This window comes from Callospermophilus lateralis, chromosome 6 (assembly GCF_048772815.1).
Source record: "Callospermophilus lateralis isolate mCalLat2 chromosome 6, mCalLat2.hap1, whole genome shotgun sequence".
Taxonomy (NCBI): domain Eukaryota; kingdom Metazoa; phylum Chordata; class Mammalia; order Rodentia; family Sciuridae; genus Callospermophilus; species Callospermophilus lateralis.
The window spans coordinates 34,116,753-34,139,717 of record NC_135310.1 but is presented as its reverse complement, the minus strand read 5'-3'; the positions used below and the strand labels follow the sequence as shown (position 1 = coordinate 34,139,717).

General features: G+C 35.2%; 1 protein-coding gene across 1 annotated transcript in view; it reads right to left on the bottom strand.

Annotated features, from left to right (window-relative positions):
* Positions 1-11,685: 11,685 nt before the first annotated feature.
* Moxd1 (monooxygenase DBH like 1) overlaps positions 11,686-22,965 on the bottom strand; it is a 78,632-nt gene continuing 67,352 nt past the window's right edge. Inside the window, exons 11-12 of the mRNA XM_076859727.2 lie at positions 12,320-12,488; positions 11,686-11,850 (exon numbers count right to left, since the gene is read on the bottom strand). Coding sequence (XP_076715842.2) covers positions 11,686-11,850; positions 12,320-12,488 — 334 coding nt within the window. The remainder of the gene's footprint in view (positions 11,851-12,319; positions 12,489-22,965) is intronic.

Sequence of the window (22,965 nt, the reverse complement as noted above, 5' to 3'; positions counted from 1 at the left end):
GAGAAACATTGTAATTGTTAGTTTACTTTTTCTCAACTACTTATAAAAATTTGCTGTAAAATTAGAGAGAGAAAGAGAGAGAGAGAGAGAGAGAGAGAGAGAGAGAGAGAGAGAGAGAGAGAGAGAGAGAAGTGGGCAGTGGTGGGTGTGTATGGATATTTTCCGTTAGAGATAACCAAATGTTAGATCAATGAAATAGAGAGCTATTTTCACTGTATTCTTGGCATTTCTCACTAGTCCCTGAGCAGAGATTCTGCTTAATGAATATGCTGCCCCAAACAAATATAAAAATAGACATTAGTTAAAAAATAAAAGGTTGGAAAAATACCAACCTTTTTTTTTTAACTAATACCACTAGCCAATATTAACTCAGTACATAAAAATGTATTTGCTACATAAAATGCCACCTGTACCTAATATGGCAGGATAGATGAGAGGAGATCACCAATGTTTCAGATTTTAACTCCTACCTTGAATTTAAGCATCTTCCTAACACTCTACTTTTTCACTGAGGACAGATCATGATTGAATAAGTTATTGATCTGTGTGATTTTTTTCCCCAGCAAATACATAGTGAATTGTTTTCATCACATCTTTTAGTACTCTTCACTCAGCTTGCCCCAATGATAACACCTTATATAATCATAGCACATTGTCAAAAAACAATGAATTGATATTAATGAAATACTATTAATAAATCACAGAAAATATTTCTGTTTCATCAGAATTCTCATGCATTTGGGGGAGTAGTATATAGTTCCATACTTTTTTAAATTATATATGTGTATGTATGTGTATATATATGTACACACATATACATATATAAATATATACACACATATATACACATAATATATATATATGCACATGTGTATATATATATATATATATATATATATACATTATCACATATAAACATGTACACACTTGCATACAAACACTTACACATATATATGTAGATATTCACAGTCAGCATACAGAAATCTTCTTCCACCACAAAGAAACTTCATCATTTTAAGTCTGACTTTAAAGTCAGACTTTAGCTCAACCCTAATTCCTGGCAACCACTGATAATATTGTCCATCACTACATTCATGTAATTGTGATAATGTGGTAAAAATGAAATCATTTTATGTAACTTTTTAAGACTGGAGTTGTGTATCTATCATTCATTCATTTCTTTTGTGGAGTAATATTTTATTGGTTACACCTAATCCAGTTTGTTCATCTGATGGAGGACATTTGAGCTATTTTATTTAAGAAGCTACTGCGGGTACTAATGTAGGTTTTTTACATGAACATAAAGTTTCTTTTCTCCAGTACATATACCCAGATGTGTGATAATTGAGTTGTGTGCTAAATGTATGCTTAACTTTATAACTGGCTGGGCATGGTGGCACATGTAATCCCAGTGGCTTCAAAGGCTGAGGCAGGAGGGTTGCAAGTTTGAGGCTAACCTCAGCAACTTAGAGATGCCCTAAGCAACCTAGAGATGCCCCATCTCAAAATAAAAAGGGCTGGAGATGTGCTCAGTGGTAAAGTACCCCTGGGCTCAACTCCCAGTAGAAAGAAACAAAGAAAGGAAGAAAGGAAGGAAAAAGGGAGGGAGGGAGGGAGGGAGGGAGGGAGAAAGGGAGGAAGGAGATAGAAAGAAAAGGAAGGGAGGAAGGAAAGAAAGAAAGAAGGAGGGAGGGATGGAGAAAGAAATTATAAAACTTTTCTCAAAGTGATTATATTGCTTTCTATTCCAATCAGCAATGAGTAAGAAATATGTGCGTCATTGCTTCACATTCTACTCACCAGGTGTTAAGTGTTCTTTAAAAATGCCTAGCCATTTGAATATGTGTATAACGTTATTTGTGTGATTATTGGTCAGCATATTTCTTTCCAGACCATCAGTTCCAGAAGTTCAGGCAGTGGGTCTTCTTTATGGCTTGGCAAAGTTAGGTGCTCAATCAATCTGTGTTATCGGCCTGAGAGTAGGCTAGAAAAAAACAATAAATTTAAAGGGAGAAATGGAGCACAGAGTGAGGGAGGGGAGAGGACAAAGAAGGGAGTCCGTGGGGCCACAGAGTTTGATCAAGTCCAGGCCATAGTCCTGTTGGCAAGAGCAGACTGCTGGACTCTCCAGGAATGTGCCTGGCCCTCTGCTCTCACAGGGCCACTCATGTCGTGGTTTTTTTGGTACTGAGGATTGAACTCAGGGGCTCTCGACCACTGAGCCAGATCCCCAGCCCTATTTTGTATTTTATTTAGAGACAGTTTTTCACTGAGTTGCTTATTGCCTCGCCATTGCTGAGGTGGCTTTAAACTTGGGGTTCTTTTTTTATTTAGAGACAGGATCTCGCTGACTTGCTTAGGGCCTCGCTAAGTTGCTGAGACCGGCTTTGAAGGGCTCGAATGCCACCAAAGGGGAGGAAAAGCCCCCCGATCTCCTAGCCCATGATTTTGTTCTTGGTTAATTGAGTTCATTTCTAGTTGCAGAAGATTGAAAGAAAATTTCTGGTGTAAACAGGGGCTAGGGCATTTAAAATTCTGAATCAGACTCTCCCTCTTGTTAAACCACAGGCTTCTGTTTTACCCTGAGATGAATATTAGGTTGCTTTTGTGGGTGGCAGCAGAGAATGCATGAAATAACAATTTTCTTGAAAAATACTGAGAGTATAGTCCATTCACATCTGTAGTGCTAACGAAGGAAACAGGAGAGAAGATCGTCTTAAGCTTCCTAGTGCCCATTACCTCCTCTGGGCACTCTTGTTCACTCTTCACCTGAATACACCAAGTAGGGCTGGGGTTGTGGCTTAGTGGTAGAGCGGCTCGTTTGCCTTGCACGCGCAAGACCCTGGGTTCCATCCTCAGCACCACATAACAATAAATAAGTGAAATAAAGGTATCGTGCCCAACTACAACTAAAAAACAAATATTTTTTTAAAAAAATACACCAATTACTTCACCTCCTCCAGCCCTCTACCCTTACCACATTCCCATTCTATCTCTTCTTTCTCAGGAAGGAGTTACAATAAGATTTAAGGCATCACCTTTTCCATTACCAAATAATGATATGCCACTTTTGTAATCATGGGAGACAGCCACCAAGTGGTGTGGTTCACCCTCCATCCCAGAGGCTTCTGAGTTCCTGAAAAATCATGGGAATGGGGATCAGTTTTAACAAAACAAGCCCTGCTTATAAGACATAGCCTTAAGTCGGGATTATAGTTCTATTTACTGAGCTTTTCTATCAACATTAAGATAGCCCATGAAAAAACTTTCCACAGAAAATCTTGATTTATTTAGTCTGACAGTACATGCTCTATATCACATTGAGAGGAAACACTCTAAGTTCGAATTTTTAGGAGTTTTAAAAAGCATATTTATGCTGAGCCTTTTTATTCCACTGTGCTTTTGATGGCTTACTTTAAAAAATTTTAAAAGCATCATTGGAGATAATCTAAAATTCTAATTTCAGAGTGATACAACTAATATTTATTGCCAAATTTACTATGTAAATTCATTGTGCTAAACTTTATAGGGGTTTTGAGAAACAATGATTTAAAAAAAAAAAAAAAAAAAAAAACTTTTCCTAAGTTACTCAAGACAGTCTAATAGACATGGATTTTTAATAAATATTTAAATAAATTTTTAACGTTTTATTCTGGCTGGCTTCACTGTAGTCACAATGTACTGAAAGCTCGGCCCTTGTCCCTGAAGTCAGTCTAATTACGAGGTCAAAGTTTTGAAAAAAAGGAAAGAGAAGTTTTATTGTTTTGCTAGCAAAGGAGAATGTCCCAGAGGCTGTGGTACTAAAGCAGGGGAGCAGAGGGCTTCAAAAAGGGGGATACAAGGCTGTTTGTAAAGTATCATCTAATTAGATCTAATTAGCATCATCTAGGTAGATCTAATTAATGTTTAGCACATCCTTGAAAGAGCTGTGGATCCAGTTTCAGGTCTAGCATTTTCTTGCTCTTATGGACAGGGAGTGGAAGAGCAGATGAGTTGGCAGAGGGCAGGAAGAATGCTCATCTGCTTCCTGCACAGTTGGGAGGGGGATAGGGAGAAGAGAAAAGAAAAAAAATAAGTTTTAAAATAAGCTGCAAACATCACAGAGTGTACCTACACAAACCAAGATGGCTGGATATCACTAGGTGAATTGCTCCGTATAGGACCAACTTGGGGACCACTGTAGTTGGCCAATCACTGTTGTGCACTGTGGGACTAAACTTAGGTCAACTTTGAACCAATCTTCTGTTCTCTGTAATGAAGGCAGGCAAAGATTCTGTGCCAATTCTTTTCATCAAAATAGGTACTAAAATGTATGGTTCTTCAAAGAATAAGCATTTTGTGTGAGAGTTCCAAGTACATGTGTTTTCCTATAGATACACAAAATCAAAATCAGATCCAATACAGAACAGGACTCATTTGATGCTTTGGGTTCCACTCCCTCATTCTACCTCCCTGCCTCTTCACACCTGTAGGCAGGAGGTTCAAAAAAGTAATTTATAAATTAGAGTCAAGTGGAACTAAATCACATAAAACATTATTATTATTGGAGAGGCAGACATATCTAAAATGAAGATCTTTTACATTATTGAATTTAAATAAAGTCTCTCCTGTAGATAATATATAAAATATGATAGTTCCCAAAACACCATTGACATTGGTGGTAAATACAATACTCAGTTGTACACAGTACATATGCCAAATATTATGACACAGAAAAATGTATTCTATAGGTGGAAAGAAATTATGTACTATGGCCATCAGAATTAATGCTATATTAGCTAAGCAATGCAGACTCAAGAACAAGATTCTTATAAATAAAATACCTGCAATTTCATTTTCTCCAGTAGATTTTAGCTTCAGCTTTCATGTTCACCATGTATTAAGTAAGCAGCAGAGTAGCTCAAAGGTGAATGACTGATGGACAGTTAAGGTTCTGTGAAGGCTGTTCTGGACTTCCTGCAGAGTCTACACACTGGTTAAGAGGAGGACAGGCCACAGGAAAGCTCTGTTAGCATAAAATGGGGGATTTTAAAAGGTGGAAAGGGAAATTTTCTATAGCTAATTAGCTATAATCACCCAAGTGATAGAAGAAAACTAGCAACCTGTGCAGCAGGGTTAGTAAGCCATACTTGCTCTGTTCCTCATCTGCATTGATCATAAAGGACTCCTGACTCAGAGAATGGAATTGTCCTAGTTTACCCCAAGTCCAGTGGCCTTACAATTTGTCAATTGTGGAGTTCTAAAGAACACAGTCCTTCAAATAAGGACTAAATGGTCTGTGGAAAACATGGCTGTTCTTGAAAATCCCGTATGCCCTCTGACTGACTGTGGTTATGACCCCAGCAAGGACTAGCCAGGGACTTCAAGCAAGTTCACTGGAGAATTACAATCTCTCATCTTGCTTGGGAATTCATTTACAGTGATAATTGACAAGAAAAAAAAATGTGTCCACTTTTCATTGTTTAAAAAGCATATTCTCACCAATGTTCATAGTACTTCCTCTAGCTGTCTTTGAAGAAGCATATCTTCTTAAAATAGAGAACTAATGGATTAAATGATAAAGGATCTGATTAAAAAGTGGTCAAGATGATTAGATCATACATAACTAGGACTGGAAATTAAAAAACAAAACAAAGCTGGGGGTGGTGGAATGTGCCTGTGATTCTAGCAACATGGGAGCTGAGGCAAAAGGATTGAAAGTTTGAGACCTTAAGCAATTTAGTGAGACCCTGTCTCAAAAATGAAAAATAAATAAATAAAAAGAGCTGTTGATGCAGCTCAGTGGTAAAACCCCTGGGTTTAATCCCCAATACCCCCAAACAAAACAAAACAACAAAAAATGACACATAGGAAAACAGGAAGTTACAGATATAAATGTTTCCCCAATAGTACCAGGTAAACTATAAAATGTAAGTTATGGTGAAAAAATTATTTGGAAATTTAAAAAAGAGGCTTAGAATCATTGTACAAGAAGTCTAAAAGACTTAAGGTTGATCCTGGAACTAAACCTTCAAAAAGAAAGCTTAACCCTGAGGTAATTTAAATTAGAATTTAGCAAAAATAAAGGTAATAGGTAAAAGGAGGTAGACAGAGTCAGAACTGTAAATAGTCAGAGCAGGTCTCAGAGCAGCCCCAAAACTCCAGGCACTGCTCCAGCATTGATTGGCAGGGTTTGTACCAGACACACAAGTGCCCTCTAGTGACCATAGGAGAGAAACGCCTCCCCTCCCCTCCTTTGTTTTCCAGGTCTTTCCTTATTTTAGTTAATAGAATTTCATTTTGTTCAGAAGAATTATTTGAAAAAGTGTGTTTTTCTAGACATATCCTATTAAGGCAGCTTACAGAGTAGTCAAGGTGAGGTGAAAAGACATTAATCAAATGTCGAAGAGAAAGTCTCCTGAAGCAATAAAAACTGCAGCAGAAATTTAAAGCTATCCCTAGAAAAATTTTATCATATTAAAGACAAAAGGCACATTGGTTCAATTTAACTCTGAAGTTTTATTCATTTTAACAAGAGCAACTATTTCCAAGAGGAAAAAGAAGAGCAAAATGTATTTTTTCCCAGAAACAAGAGACCTAAAAAGTACTCAGTGAGTCATCAAAGAATTCTTTTTTATTTATTTTTATTTTTTGAGAGTGATTGCCAAATTTGCTCAGACCTAATATTTATTTGATTAGGTGTCATTCACGTCGCAATTTCAATCTGGTATATATAGTTTTATTGGAACGTAGGTCTCCCATGATTATTGTAGTACAATAAGCCACATATTTAACTTTTTAAATATAATCATTCAGTTGCAAAAGAGGTGTTAAGCATTAAATGAGAAATATTGTGAACTCACTTTGCAAATTCCAAAGCACTGTATATAACAATATTTTGTCTGACACTATTTAATAGGTTATTAGGGAAATTGGTTCAATCCAGGCTTCCATCCTACATTTGTAGATTATACTCCCCACTATTCAATATTTTTCCACATGGCATCAATTCTGTTTCAAGTATTAAAGAAACTGGGAAACAAATGTCTTCACTAAACAAACCTTAAATTGGGGCCTCAAAGTCCTTATGCCTTCATTAGTCAGAGGACAACAAATGGAACTCTAACAAAATGATGCTCAGGAATAAATGACATTTAGTCTAAGGGCTCCTTTGTGGGAAATGATTTGAGTCTCATAATGATGACAAAACAAATCATAGAAATATTTTCTTCTTAGTGGTAGAAAACGAAAGGTGAAAAGTTGTGACTGGTGAGTCACTTGGACATAGCTCAGGAATTTTATTTCTTATTCTTTTTTTTCCTCTCATTGTTAGGAAATAAGGCATGATTTTAAAATTGTCTTGTGGACTAAAATTATTGAATAAACGTAAGCCATACTAAGGACAGAAACTTCCCAAAGATATTTAGTCTTATTATTAACATGTCTGAAATACCTTATTCATGTCATATAATTCGTTTTCACACATCTTCTTAGGAAGGGTAAATTCTTTTTTCCCCCTCCCCCTATTTCTTGTATCACTCTAGATTAATAAACTAGGCTGCTTATTTGTTGGCAAATTAGAACAGTAAGTAATGAACCAATGAGCCCAAGTGGAAGGCTTGTCTGTTGGGTTGTGATATTGTAGTTACCTGTGAACATGTTGTTTGGAAGCTTCAGAATACTTGTTACACAAATGTAGATATGTTTTGCTGAGTTGTGCGCCTGGAGTTTTTTCCTGGTGCAGTGTCGATGAATCTGGGGAATATTTTACAGTATGCAATTTCTCTTGGACTTTCAAAAGCACACTCACATGTTAGTGATTCTCAGAAATCCAACTGCAGTCAGCCTGCTTAACTTTGTAACAATTTTCTAGGACTCTTCATGTTTTCCATGGAACACAGCACTCACCAGTACACTGCTGCTGCTATGGCTTTAGTTAATTGACCCTTTCTCATAAAATGCCAGTTTGATAGTTAGATTTGGAGACAATTACCAATTGAGGTCTCATAGGGCTAATATTATAAAAAATATTAAGTAGGTTTATGGTCCAATCATCTGGAAAAGTGAGGGTCCTGGATGATGAGTAAGCATCTTGTATAAGTAAGCTTTTCATAAAGCTGTATTTATTCAATTGAAAGGGCTGACATTTGTTCTGAATCCTGCCATTTTTTAAAAAGATGTAATCTTGGAGATAGCTTTTGCTTTACCCATTTGATCTTTATCATGAGACTCTGTAGTCTCCATCATGGCAGGAACAATCCAATTTGCTCACAATTGTAAGCCCAACATTGTGGTTTGGAGGCGGGATCTAAAATTCATTAACTAACTAAATAGTAATTATTTCATTTGTGTCTTACTTTGCAAAATACATAGTTGACATAGTGTCAAAATTATTTCTAAAATGCAAATCCAGGAATCATTGGACTAAAAGAAAATCAGATTTTGCTAAAACGTATACATATGACCATGGACATGGCTTCCCTTCTGTGGTGCCCAGAGATAACATTTCCAGCCCCTCTTGTATTCCAGTTGGGCCATGTGACTAATTTTAACCCACAGAGTGAAAATGGAAGTGATATATTTATGTCACTTCTTAATCCAATCTTTCTTCATTAGTAGGAATGAATACAGAGTATCCTTAATTTCTGAGAATGATGGGACCACAGATGTCTGGATCCTTGACTCACCACAAAAAAGAAAGGCAATCACAAATCACCAAATGAATCACACATATTGTTCTATTTATCAAATACAAAATGAACTTTTTGCAATTCAACCACTGGTATATTTAAATTTGTTTCAGAAAGTGGTGTTACCCAACATCTCTATCCACCTCTATATATAGATATACACAAAACTATACCTTTATAGACATATACTAGAAGCACTTGCACCAGAAAGTCAATAGTGGTATCTTCCAGGTAACAGGATTGCTAGATTTTATTACTTTTCCAAATCACCATATTTTCTAAGTTTTCTTAAGTGAACAGAGATTACTATACATTATTACCATACATTAAAGATTATAATCAAGAGGAAAACAAAATAAACGCTATATATGTATATGTATACACACACACACAGACACACACATATTTAATGATTCACAGCTTTAAGCCCTCTTTCTTTTGTTCTTGTGGATTCTTCAAGCCCTTTGTTTCACACCTCAAAACTGGTAACACTTAGTCACAACATGGAAACTGCCAGTCATCCCTCCCTACTCCCAAGGGCATCTAGGGAGTAATCGCCCCCAAATAGAGGGGTAATGTTTTTGAAAAAAAGACTCACCTGGATCACTTTACTGTAGCAGGATCCTTCATTATGTGGTCTGCATGTGCAACTTTTAAATTTTGAAATAATTTTCAAATTTCAAAAAAAATTGCAAGAATGGTACAATGAACTCCTATAGCCTTCTCCCAAAATTCCCAATTATCATTTTACTATATTTAAATAAAGTATCAATCTCTGTGTAGATAAAATATAGATAAATGTATGATAGATTTTTTCCCTCTACTTGAACCACTTGAGGGCAAAATGAGGACAACTAGCAATATACATCTGAATTTTTGAAAATATGCATGATTATTTCTGTAATTATGATTATAGTGACTTAGTTGCAAGGAAATACTTGGAGATACCAGAACATTTTTATTATAAGAACGCTAGCAATACTTATCATTTTTGAAAAACTAGAAAAGGTCTTCATGTCCAATAAGAATTTGGTTGAGTAAATTGTCCAGTGAAATTACACACTGCTTTCAAATGTTCCTTAGGATAAACGTCAAAGCTCTTAACATGTACGCCTCTGTTGACTGAGTCACTCCTGTAGCTGCTAGGATTCCTTTGAAATTGCTTCAATCACCTTTATAAAAGTGATCACCCAAGGCATTCTCAACCTTGATGGATGCTGACTTCAAACATGTCTCCCTCTCCTTCCTGCATCTCAGGATCAAACCAGGTATCAGGATACGTGGAGAGTCCATTCTCCTCAGGATTCAGGCACTCCTGACCGATACTCTTAGGAAGCAGGTGATCTGACTGAATCCAAGACAGCAACACAAAGTCTCTATAAGAAGCCTGAGATGGTCAGGAAGGTCTGCTCAGTGTAAGAGCCAACAGCTTAGCATATAATGGAAGCTCCACAGAATTCCAACAAATGACCTATCTTAATTTCAAATAATGAGTCAGTTGCTCAAAACCATAGATATTCATGAGTATCCCCAGGAAAAAAAGAAAGCCCAACTTTCTTCTTAGTTACATCAGTGGAAAACAGACTTTGGCTGGCTCCACAAATGCAAACTTCCAAAGCTCTTTACCTTTTTATTGTTGGAATATTCACCCTCTGTACCAAGAACAATGAAAACAAACACAATATTATTTAATTCCCAATGAAAATCCTTTGACTTTGGTACCACAAATTCAGAAATTCTAAAATAAACATAAAATTTCAAATACAGGACACCTGGGATGGTCATATTTCTCATATACAACTATTTGGATGGAAAACCCAAATGATACAGTTTTATACAATAAAAAAGTAAAGGTAACTACAAAATATATCTCATAAACATATTTCAAACATTTCATCAAATGCACAAAGTTTAAGAATCAAGAAGAAAACACTCCAAAACATATTTATTGAAAATACAATACCATTTATGTTGACATTTTATGTGGGTCAGAAAGGGATTGAGTAGGGTGGAAAAATGCAACATTCTCCATTCAATTAACTGACAACATCAGATGGAGTCACCTGCTTCTCTCTAGGAGTGCATGAGGTACTATACAAAAATTGAATTTCTTTTAATTTATTAATAGGACCCAAACATATTTAGCTTAAGAAATAAGAATCGGACATAAAATCAGATATGGCTGAACCAAGAAAATGACAAGATTTTCAACTGGTGGAAACTAAAAGTCTATCAACTGCAATAAAAATAACTTTGCAAGAGCAACCATGACTCACGCTGAGCCAGTGTTCAGCACGGGTGAGGTGCCCAGGGCCTGGTGAGGAGCTACGCAGTCCTCACACCCCCTGGTGGGGCTCTGCCTTGATCGGGGACTTCATGAAGGACCCCTCTTGGCTCACGGGGATTGCAGCCATTTCTCTGCCTCAGTCATCTACTACCATTCTTATAGTTCTTATAACATCCTTCTTTATAAGTGACAGAGCTGAAGGAAACCCTTAGCTGGCCACTTCTGAGCAGAGAAGAGGTGAAAGTACTTTGAGATGGTGTGGGATGGTTTGGAGGTACCGGCAGATAAGTGGGGAGACCAGAGCAGGCATCATCAAAAAGCTTCTTTTCATACTGTTATGATGAAAGCATTTAAAAAAACAAAAGAAACATGAATGTCAAGTTAAACAATGAACATTTAAATAAAATGGAGGTGGGAGGAATTTAAAAATTTTTCTTTTCTTTCCATATGACTGTCCAATCTTTTTAAATGATCATGCTCAGTCAGGCCAGTTTTATTTTATTGGCCATCCGCACAGAACACTTCTGAGGAAAAGCAGAGACCTCCATTGACATCTTCAGGTAGACTGGGAAGAATATGGGAGGGGATGAAGGGCGTATATGAAACCAAAGTCTCCATAGTTTTCATGCCCAGGTAAGTGGACATAGTCTTTAACCTTATGTTAAATGACAGGTTCAAATCACAGAATATTTTCTGGTCACTCGGTCATCAAGTACATAGGCGTCATCATCACAAGCACTCGGTGCCCAGCATGCTGCCGAGTAATGTAAAACACATGAGCAACTTCAGAGAGAAATTTCTGTGCAGAAAAGAGGTGGAAGACCTTTCACACACCAGAGGTTCTGCTTTGTATGGTCTTACTATATCCGGAGGTAAGGCGGTCATACCTTGAATCTGGAAAGCAAAGAGCAGACAACGCAGAAGACATGTGATTTAAGAGCAGGACTGGGCCACACTTGCTGGCCACCTACATTTCTGCAGGGTATAAGGGGCAAGTGATGGTGGCAGAACCAAACACCAGGGAGTCAGAAACCCCAGGGCTTAGGAGGGAGATTGAACAGAGGGCCAGATGCTCCTCTGAAAGAACTACAGGGCAGGCTCCGATGCTTTCTGAAGCTCTCACCTAGCCTATTCCCACTTTAAAGCAACTTCAAATTTAGAATGAATTTCCCTCTGCAAGGGGAGCTTTCAGGAATCGGGAGTTTTCAGTCAACCCAAGTAATCATAGAATAAAAATATTAACAGACATCTCAAAGGACAAGTGGATTTATAAATGTGGTATCTGATACTGAGATTCTCCTGTTGTGGATCCAGGCAAAACATGCCACCTGGGCTCTTAGAAGTTAGATGAGTTTGGGCTCACCGACCACTCCGCGTTGTCTGTCTTAGAACATCTCACGTTCACTGGCAGGCCAAGGACAAGCTTGTTGAAGGACAGGCCCTCCTTCTTAGTCCATTTAAACTTATTCATGGCATCCATGAAAGAAAGGTTTTTATACTGCTTGGGGCTTTTGATAATGAAAGGCCATGTCCTGAAATTACATCCAATAACCACAATTACATTCAGAACAAAAGCATTACTTATTTCTTTCACTTTTCAACATTCTAACATAGATGTCATTTTTGCTTATTTTTACACACATGGCCATATATCTCAATGTCAAATATTTATAAACTTATTAGTGGTTATTAGAAGAAATATATAGCAAGTGAGAAGTCTTTTTAAAGAACTATATTTCTTCTTTGAGTAGCAGATAGGTATTGCATTTATCTATCTATCTATCTATCTATCTATCTATCTATCTATCTATCTAATCTATCTTGGGATTGAACCCAGTGTGCTTAATTGCTGAAACATATCCCCAGCCCTTTTTATTTTGAGACAGGACATCAAAATAAAGATCTTGCTAAGGTCTCACTAAGTTTCTTAGCCTGGATTTCAACTAGCAATCCTCCTGCCTCAGTCTCCCAAGCCACTGGGATTACAGGTATGTGCCACCATGCTGCAGGTATTACTTTTGGACAAAATAACATGGCCTCAGAAAACTTCCCCAGAGTCTCACAATTCTAGTTAACAATATAACCCATAAATATTCATTTCTGAAGAATGTGACATTCATAATGTAACAAAGGAACATGGAGATTCTCGAAAGATACTTTTCATAGATGTAAAATTCAAATCCACACAGTGCAGAAGCCTGACCCCTGCTGAGTGTCCTGTTTCTGCTCACCTAAGATTTGAATTTTATCCAGTGGTTTAAAAATATGAGTGAGACTGCAGAATGAAATTGACCCAATTATCCTATGTATGTATATGAATATACCCCAGTGAATTCCACCTTTATGTATTATATAAAACACCAATTAAAAAACAATAAATAAATAGAAGGAAGACTAGTTGAAGAAGGGGAACTGGGAGAGGGAAGAGGAGGGGGAAAGAGAAAGTACTGAGGACTGAAATAGAGCAAATCATAGCCTACGCATATTAGATCATGTCAAAATGAACCCCACTGTTATGTATAACCATAATGCACCAATAAAAACATTTAAAAATTTTTCTGAAACTGAAAACTCAATAATCAATATACTTGGCTTTCACTTGTTGCTTTAAAAAATGCTAAATGTCCAAGAAAGAAAGAAGATATCACAGAAATATGACCTAAAAAGCTAGAAAAGATAATTTTCAGGTGCAATCTTTCATTAAATATTTTATGCTACTGATTTCTGTAGAGAGGAAGAGTGTGATTGTTAGCACATCAAAAAATATACATTAACCCGTGGATACTACAGAAGATTATTAGGGGTGACAAGTAGATATTTGACTATATAACACTACAAGAAGATGGTCTAGTGATTTCCAGTAATTACCAAATAATTAGCCATCCACTGAGGAAGCCACATTTTAAATATTTGATTGTCTCAATCTTTTCATTTCTGTCATCACTTTCACTTTCTCTTACATGCGTAGCTGAGTAGGTGCACTAAATTATCTTGTTAAGTAAATTAGACTATCTTTTTAAATTTCTTGAAATTATGAAGGTAAATTTTAATGTCAAATTTGAAAATTATTTCTCCTATTCTGTAACAAATGGGAACATAAAAAATGGTAACATATAAAGATATTTATATGTCTTCAGTGCCTAATCTCCTTTTTACTTTAATTAAGAGTCAGCATGTTTGTTGAATTTTAAATGCATTATTTCACCTGGAGATCTTAAAGTTAAGTACCATTAATTAAAAGCAATCACACTACCTTAAACATCTAGTAGTGACCCCAATCTAGAGCATTTCCTAATTGTGGTGACATATAATCTGAAGTTAATGTAAAAACCAAAACTTGGAAGAAACTTATTAACTTTCAGACAATGTTGCTTTAAATCCACTAAAAGCTACAGATAGGTTTTATTAAATATAACATAGTTTAAAATCAAATATTAGAATAAAATTTATTTCTCACAAAGACAAGTTACTGGGCACAGAGGCACACACCTATAATTCCAGCTTCTTGGAAGGCTGAGGGAAGAGGATTGTGAGTTTGAGGTCAGCCTAGGGAATTTAATGAGGCCCTGTCTCAAAATAAAATATTTGTTAAAGGAGCCTGGGGAAGTACTTCAATAGTAAAGTGTCCCTGGGAAAAATACCATGTACTGCCAAGAAATGAAAATTAATTTTAAAAAGGTGCTTATTTTGAGAAGAGAAAAGCAACTTTTATACTCAGAGAAATGCTGGAGGAGAAGTGGGGAAATTATCAGTCTGCAACCACATAGAACACCACAAGAGGGCACTTGCACTTGAATTTTTACTATGATTGCTTAGGTGGAATAAATCTGAATTTTTTGCAGCCTTGCTGGTTATAGTAATCACTGTAACCATTATGTATAGATAAAATCTAAAAACTCTGCCATTGTAATAAATCATTAAACTATTATTTATTGATATTGCATAGCATAAAGTGACAGAAGAGATGTAATCACATTTGTTGACTTATAGTACAGGAGGGACAGGGCAAACTCAATGGCTCATATATGAAGACAATGCCCTAGGCTGGAGGACCTGGAATGTGGCCACTGACCTCTCTGAGATGACATCTGTGACTTATATTTTTATCTCTTTGATTCCTACTAACTCAATTGCAGTCCATTCTATGATAACATTGTATCAACAAATTCTTTTCCTCTCTAACCTACCCAGCTGCTCTAACACCACATTTCCAGACTAACACCTGGAAATTAGAGAAGGCGAAGACAGAAAGATAAGGAATCTACAAAAAGTGAATATCCTAAATATTTTTTTTCAAAAAGATTTAAGCTTTAAACCTATTATTGGGACTAATGGTTAGCTAGAAATACTAAGAATGCTACAGAAATGAAAACAGCTACATTTATGCACATCTGAGCATTGTGTAAGTGTCTTCTCAGATATACAAGTAAAGAAAAGAATATTATTTATATATTACTGTAGTTGATAGAAACAAATCGTGTTAATATTGCAACTTAATATTGATGGGTAATTTTCCTTTATAAATCTAAATTCTGAGATGTTTTTCTTCAAACATAGTAAAATTTACTGCAATACACCATGGTGCAAAGTAAGTTTTCATTTTCCAGCAGAAAATCAATTTATATCTGTAAATTTATACCAATTAATGAAAAATTTAAAGTTTAATGATTTTTGTACTTGGCCTCCTATTTTGTATAAATTGAAAAGCAGAGAGAGAAAGGTTATTTTGTAGCTACATTTCATATCTGAGCCTCTCTGGAAATCCCACCCTTGTTTTACAAGTGTTTCTGCTGTAGTTTTTCTTGAGAATGAAGCGGGAAGAGAAGTGTGGATGGAAGATCCTACCAAGAAGCAATACCCATGTATATACAGCTGAATGAATAACATCCCAGACTCTCCCTTCATCAAGCAAGTAAACATATGACAAAAAAACTAGTAAACAAACAAAAATTCATTAACAGACTTCCACTTCTGGCCATGCTGGAGTAAACAGTACCAATTTACCATAAAACAACAACAACAAAAAAAAACCACCACCACCACCTACAACAACAACAACAACCAAAAAAACCCCTCAAAACTGGAAAAACTACGTGACTTTAGACACTGGAAAACAAACAGCAGAAAACTAGGGTTCCCCAAAAGGAAGGGGAAAAAATGAAAGAATTAAACGTTATGTTCATCCTAGCTTTCTGCCTAAAAGCACTTTCTGAGCCAAGATGGAGAATGGGGCATTTTCAAAGGGGGAAAGAAAAAGACAATTTCAATAAGTTAAGGAGATAAAAATCAGAGTCCAGGGAGTCTGAACCACTTGAATAATCAAAGTAAAGTACTGCAGAGAAAAAAAGTCTCCTTAGATAAGTCTCTAAAAATCTGTGCAAGGATCCCCTAAATATATGTAACTGAATAATGAGCCAACTATATTTAGGATAAAATTTCACAAGGCCGAGAAAGAAAAACCAAGAGATCATAAGTCAGACATTTCCCAGAGTTCACAGGGATTTGGAAGACATTCAAGCTCCAGAAAAGAGTATCTTTGCTGACTACACTGGCATTCAGGAGAGACCTGAGAATGGGTCAGGCCACAGCAGTTAAGCTAAACAAGCCCTAAACATCTAACTCTAGGTTCACAATGACAAGGTTCTCTGGAGGAAGAAAAACAATAGAGCACAAATCAACATAAAATTAGTAATATCCAGTGTCTATAGTTAGTCAAAAATTACAAACTATATGAATAAATACATAATGTGGAGAAAAATCAGTGAATCCTCTAAGACTTAGAAATGACTGAGATTTCAGAATTAGGAAATAAGTATATTGAAAACAAAAAAGAAATATTGTTATCAAAACTTGTAAAATTTCTACACTGAGAACTATAAGACAGTGAGAAAAATAAAAGGGCAATAAATAAGCAAAGAAACATACCATGTTCATACAGAAGAAGACTCAAAGTTGGTAAAGTGTCAGTTTTCTCAAAGTGATCTAGAAATTCAATATAATCCCATTCAAATATTGAGAGACTTTTTAAAAGAAATGGGTAAGTTGATTTAAATATATATGTGAAAATGAAATGAACCAAGACTATCAAAATAATTTTGGGAAAAGTTTTTCAGAGACTTACATTCTCTTACTGAAGACTTCCTATAAAACTACAATAATCAAGTCCAATATTAAAGTAAGACTCCACATGCACATCCATGAAATATAATAAAGTTGAAAAAGAGTAGCCAGGCATGGGATAGTACATGCCTGTAATCCCGGTGATTTAGGAAGCTGATAAAGCAGGATCACAAGTTCAAAGCCAGCCTGAGCAACTTAGTGAGGCCCTAAACAACCTATTGAGTCCCTGTCTCAAAATACAAAATAAAAAGGGATGGGGAGGTGGCTCAATGGTTAAGCACTGCTGATGTCAAAAAAAGAAAAGAATCAACATTTGATCAAATGCTTTTTCAACAAATATTCCAAAGCAATACAATAGTTAAAAAAGTATATCAAATGGCTCTTGAACAATTTCATATATATACAACAAAAAACTCCCATCTTGAAAATAGAAAACAAGCCCTACTCAGAGACTAAATCTGCTGGCATCTCAATTTTGAACTTCCAAACCTCCACTATGATAATAACCTTGTTTGTGTAATTTATGAACAAATTACACAAACAAGGTTAATTTGTTGTAGCATTGCAGAGGGACTTAGATGTTCTCTTAGTAACAGGATGTCCTTCAATGCTTTAGCTTAGAAAATCAGAATACATAAAATTTATTCAAAATGAATCACCAACATAAATGTAAAAGTTAGGGACAGAACAGAAGAAAACCGTGGATAAGCAAAGATTTCTTAGAAAGGATGTCAAAATCACAAAACAAACAAAAAATGATAAAATGAACTTTAAAATATAATTTAAAAATGAAAATCAAATTACAGACTTGTAACTATTGATAAACATGTCTGACAAAAGTGTAATAACCAAAATATAAAGAACTCTTTACAAAGAATTCTTACAATTCAACAATAAGAAAACAAGTAATCCAATTAAATAATATAGAAAAAGTTGAATTAAAAAGTAAAAGGACATACAAATACATCCATATAACTGCAGGAAAATTCTACAGGTAGTGTTGGGTCAACAAGGTCTCCCCTCTTTCTTGCTGTAGTTCTAAAGAATAATTGTAGAATATGATGGGGATGGTATATCCTGAAATAGGAGGAGACTAGCTGGGAAAGAATGAGCTTTGTCCAAGTAACCTTCTGCTATGGTCTGAAAGTTTATGCCTCTCTAAAATTCATGCTGAAATCTAATCCCCACTGTGGTGGTATTAAGAAGTTGGACCTTTAGAAACTGCTCAGGTCATGAGGGCTCTACCCTCATAAATGGGACTAGTTCCCTTATAAACGATGCATGAGGCAAACTTGCATCCCTTTCATAAGAGGAAAACAGCAAGAGGGTGCCATCTTGAAAATAGAAAACAAGCCCTCCTCAAAGACTAAATCTGCTGGCACCTTGATTTTGAACTTTCCAACCTCCACTATGATAATAAATTTGTTGACAAATTACTCAAACTAAGTTAATTTGTTGTAGTATTGTAGAGGGACATAGATACTCTCTTAGTAATAGGATTTCCTTCAATGCTTTAGCTCAGCAAATCACAACATCCGTGGGTATAAAACCCAGGATTGGCTTCATTTCAGGGACTAAACCATAGTTTAAGTAAAGCATATGCAATCACGCTGCATCCATCAAGAACAGCTTTCTGTTCTGGAGTGTGATGAATCTTAGACTTCTATTAACCTTACTCCTTATCTGTAAAAAATTTGTCTCATGTAATTTGTTGTATATGAGTTTATTGTGTCTTACCAGTTGATAACCAGTATCAGTAAGCCTGCTTCACAACAACTGGGAAGCAAGTAAAAAGAAGCTCTAAACCATTAGTCATAAGGGAAATGGAAATAAAACTATAATAAGATGCAGTGACAAACACATTAAAGTGGGTAAACTTTAAAAGATTGAATCTGACTTGACTTTCCTAGTACATATATAAATACACCACAGTGAATCTCACATCATGTACAACCACAAGACTTGGATCCTAAGTAGAATAAGATGTACACCATGTTTGTATAAATACATCAAAATATGATCTATCGTCATGTATAACTAAAAAGAACAAATAAAAAAGCAAGAAAACCCACAGAATTGGAACTTGAATTTAAAAAGAAACTGATACATCAGCAAAAATAGTAATTCTGAATTTAAAAAGCTAAAAAAATTTTGGAGGACACTTTTGAGAGTCTTATGATGTAAACATAATCTTAGTACATAATCTGATAACTCCATGCTAAATAGTAATGCCAAATTGAAAACATGTGTCCAAAGATTAAAATAATAATGTTCATAACAGCTTTTTTCATTATAGCCAGAAACTAGAAACAATCCAAATGTCTTTCAATTGGAGAATCAATAAATTAATTGTGGTATATCCAAACAAGGAAATATTATCCAGCAATAAAAAATAATGGATTGCTAATATACATATAGGCATACATAAATCTCACAAACATTCTGAGAACAAAGAGCCAGACTCAAAAGAATGCATATGATATAATCCCATTTATATAAAATTTATAAAAGAACAAATTAATATATAGTGACATAAAACAGATTTGCAGGAGCTGGGGTTATGGCTCAGCGGTAGAGTGCTCACCTCGCATGTGCAAGGCCCTAGGTTTGAGACTCAGCACCACATAAAAATAAATAAATAAATAAATAAATAAAAGTTATTGTGTACAACTACAAAAAAATAAACATTAAAAAATAAATAAAACAGATTTGCAGCTTCCTGGAGCTTCATGTAGAAGGTGGGATTGTCTCTACATGGGAATGAGAAACCTTTGACAGTACTGAAAATGCTCTCTGTCTTACTTGTGATGTGGTCATATAGTTGTTCCACATATGACGAAAAATTTTCTAACAGTATATTTAAAATAGGTAGACTTCATTGTATGTAAATTATACCTCAAGCAATATGGCTATGAGAGATAAACACAAAACAGATAAAAACGTATCACCAGAAAGCAGACAAGAAGAAGGAGGAGGAGGAGACACAATATATTGCATGAACTTTACAATCTCTGGTAAAGAAGGGAAAGGGGAGATCTGACTCAACAAGTTGCAATTCCCAATCCTCCTCACACCTTCTGTATAGATGACTGTTAGACGAACAGTGCAATGAGTCTTCCTAAGAGAGGGAAGGGCTGAGTTAAGGGCTGCAGCAGACTTGACAGCCATTTCCCCATGGAAAGTGGTTCAGTCCCAACCAGATTAAAAGCTTCTTTAAACAGATTTTTAATAAAATCTGAGAGAGACAACTCATGCATTCTAATATGGAGTCCCACTCATACACACAACCTTTATTCTCAAAATATAAAAATATGTGTACATAAATAAATCACCCAAACCTCAAACTGTGGTATGGAAAGCAAGATAACTAAGCAGATATTTATAGAAGTAGTTTTGGACAGGAATGCCTCAGCACAATTTAAAAAAGAGACAACCATGGAAAAAAAGAACAAAAAAGAAAATATAAAGAAAAATAACAGTGAAATCAAAAGAAAGACTGCAAAGCAAATGAAATAAATTTAAGACAAAATAAATTTTACATCAGATAAATTAGAAAAAATAAGAATCAGAAGAGGACTCTGGAATTTTTAAAAAGAAAATGCTTGAGAAAAATCTCAAATAGGCTAGAAAAATATATGTAGATATAATATAAGACAAATTCTCTGAAATGAAAAAACCAGTGAATATACGTAGTGCAAGAGCACTTTGTGTCTCAGGAAAATCCAATTCAGATGCTTAGCACATAAGCATATTCAATTTAACTTATGAGTCCTAGTGGTAAAAGAAGAATTCTCCCCTTCATCCAGGGTGATTTTCCCAGAGATACAAAATATGTCCTCCAAATACTATATCCAGACAAAATGTTGTTCACATAAAAGTGCAGAAATTCTCAAACATGAAAGAACTTGGGTTTCAAAGCATCCAGAACTCTTTCTGATTGCAGAACCAGAAGATTAAAGCTTAAGGACTCAAAGAACTCAGAACATAGAAATAATACAGAGTTCAGGGGTTCTCATGGACTCTATCTAGATATTTACATATTAAATTAAATATTGTAGGAATTATTGCCTCAGAATTAAATGTAAAAACTAAAAATCTTGAAAATATAAAATTTATAAATAATAAGTATTTGGTGGTATAAACAGAGAGGTGGGAGAAAATGTGAAGGTATTAATGTCCTCAGCTTTCATGACCTAAAACTGAAACTTGTATTTCAAAAAAGGGAAGTCCAATATCTCTTAATGTCTCTTATGATCTCTTTCCCCAATATTTGAGACCACCATTATAAAACATTATCTCTTATGTTTAAAACAATAAGAGCAACAACTTTTATTTAAAATTCAACAAATGTTCAGTTTTACTTTGGTTTCTCTTTCTGAGGGTACATAAGACAAAATTAAAATTCAATATTGTGTTTATAACAATGCACAAACATAACCTTGGTAATATTTAATTTATACATTGTTATATCAATATAAAGTTTCTGCAATAACATTCAATTTAATGTTAGCAATGTTTATTTCTAATGGAATTTGAGGCGATGGCTTTTGCCTTCTTTTAAAAGACTTCCTCTGTATTACTTGAGCTCTTTATAATAAGCCAGTGTGATTTTTAAACTGTAAAAATGCAAAGTAATTCTCCTGCAAATACAAAGAAAAAGGTCTTTCAATTGTCTTTTAGAACTAGAACCAATAACACTTTCCATCACATAAACCTCACTGGAGCTTCATACTCTGCTAATATTTGGTATAACAGAGAACACAAAATTTATCTAAATTCATTACTTGTTCTTTTATTTGATCTGTGATTTTTTAAAAAATTTCCTTATGCCTTGCCAGGTCTGTTAGGAGACAGAGAAAAATTGCATCCCCAGAACAGACAATAAAAATAAGATGTTATTCTTTAGTTCTTATCAATCCACCCTCTAAATTCTAAGATTGCTACAAAATGTTGAAAAGAAAATGCAGTACCTAATTAGTTAGTTGTGATAATGAAAGCAATTAATTAGTTGTGATATTTAAAGCACTAACAGTAGATTTAGGGTCTTGTGTTATATGACATTCTTTTTTAACACTGTATCCTGAAGGCCCAGTAATATTAATTTTCAGTAATATTACTCTCAGGAAAATAGATAAAAACACCGAACTCATTTCTCTCTTTTGGTCATTTAGCCAGTACCAGGTTGGCTTGGCCTTCATGATCATTTATGTCACTATGATGATGAACTATATTTGAAAGTCTCATTCAAACACCATTCCATTGGTGATGTTGATAGTTGAGGCAATTATGAGTGTCAGGGTTGGGGTTTATTGGAACTCCATGATTTATGGATTTTGCTGTCAACCTAAAATTGCTCCATAAAATACAGTTCATTAATTAAAAAAATCTAAACATGCTATTTAAAATAGAGGTTCTTTTTGATTCATATTTTCAAAGAATAAATTTAACCACAAAGTTAAATGTTTTTTTCTCGGCAATGACAGTTATAAAACTGGCCTTGTTTTGTGGTACAATCCTCCCTGTCTTTCCAAGTGATGGAAACGCAACTTCAGCCTTTCCTGGAGATGATCAAAGTCATGGACACTGGCAACACTCTTCAGGAAATGGGAGCCAAGTATTTTTAGAGGCTTCACAGGAGTCCAACATAAAAAAAATGGTTCACAGAGTGCATTTCATTCATCTTGTAAACACATAGCTCTGCAGATCCAATCCTTTTCAACTTCCTCTCCAATAAACCCATGATTAGGAAAAGCTCCTATTTAATATGCAAAAAAGCATTCTAAACAAAGAAAATTCTTGGGGCTGGTGTTGTGGCTCAGTGGTATAGAGTGCTTGCATAGCATGTGTGAGGCCCTGGGTTCAATTCTCAGCACTGCATATAAATAAAGA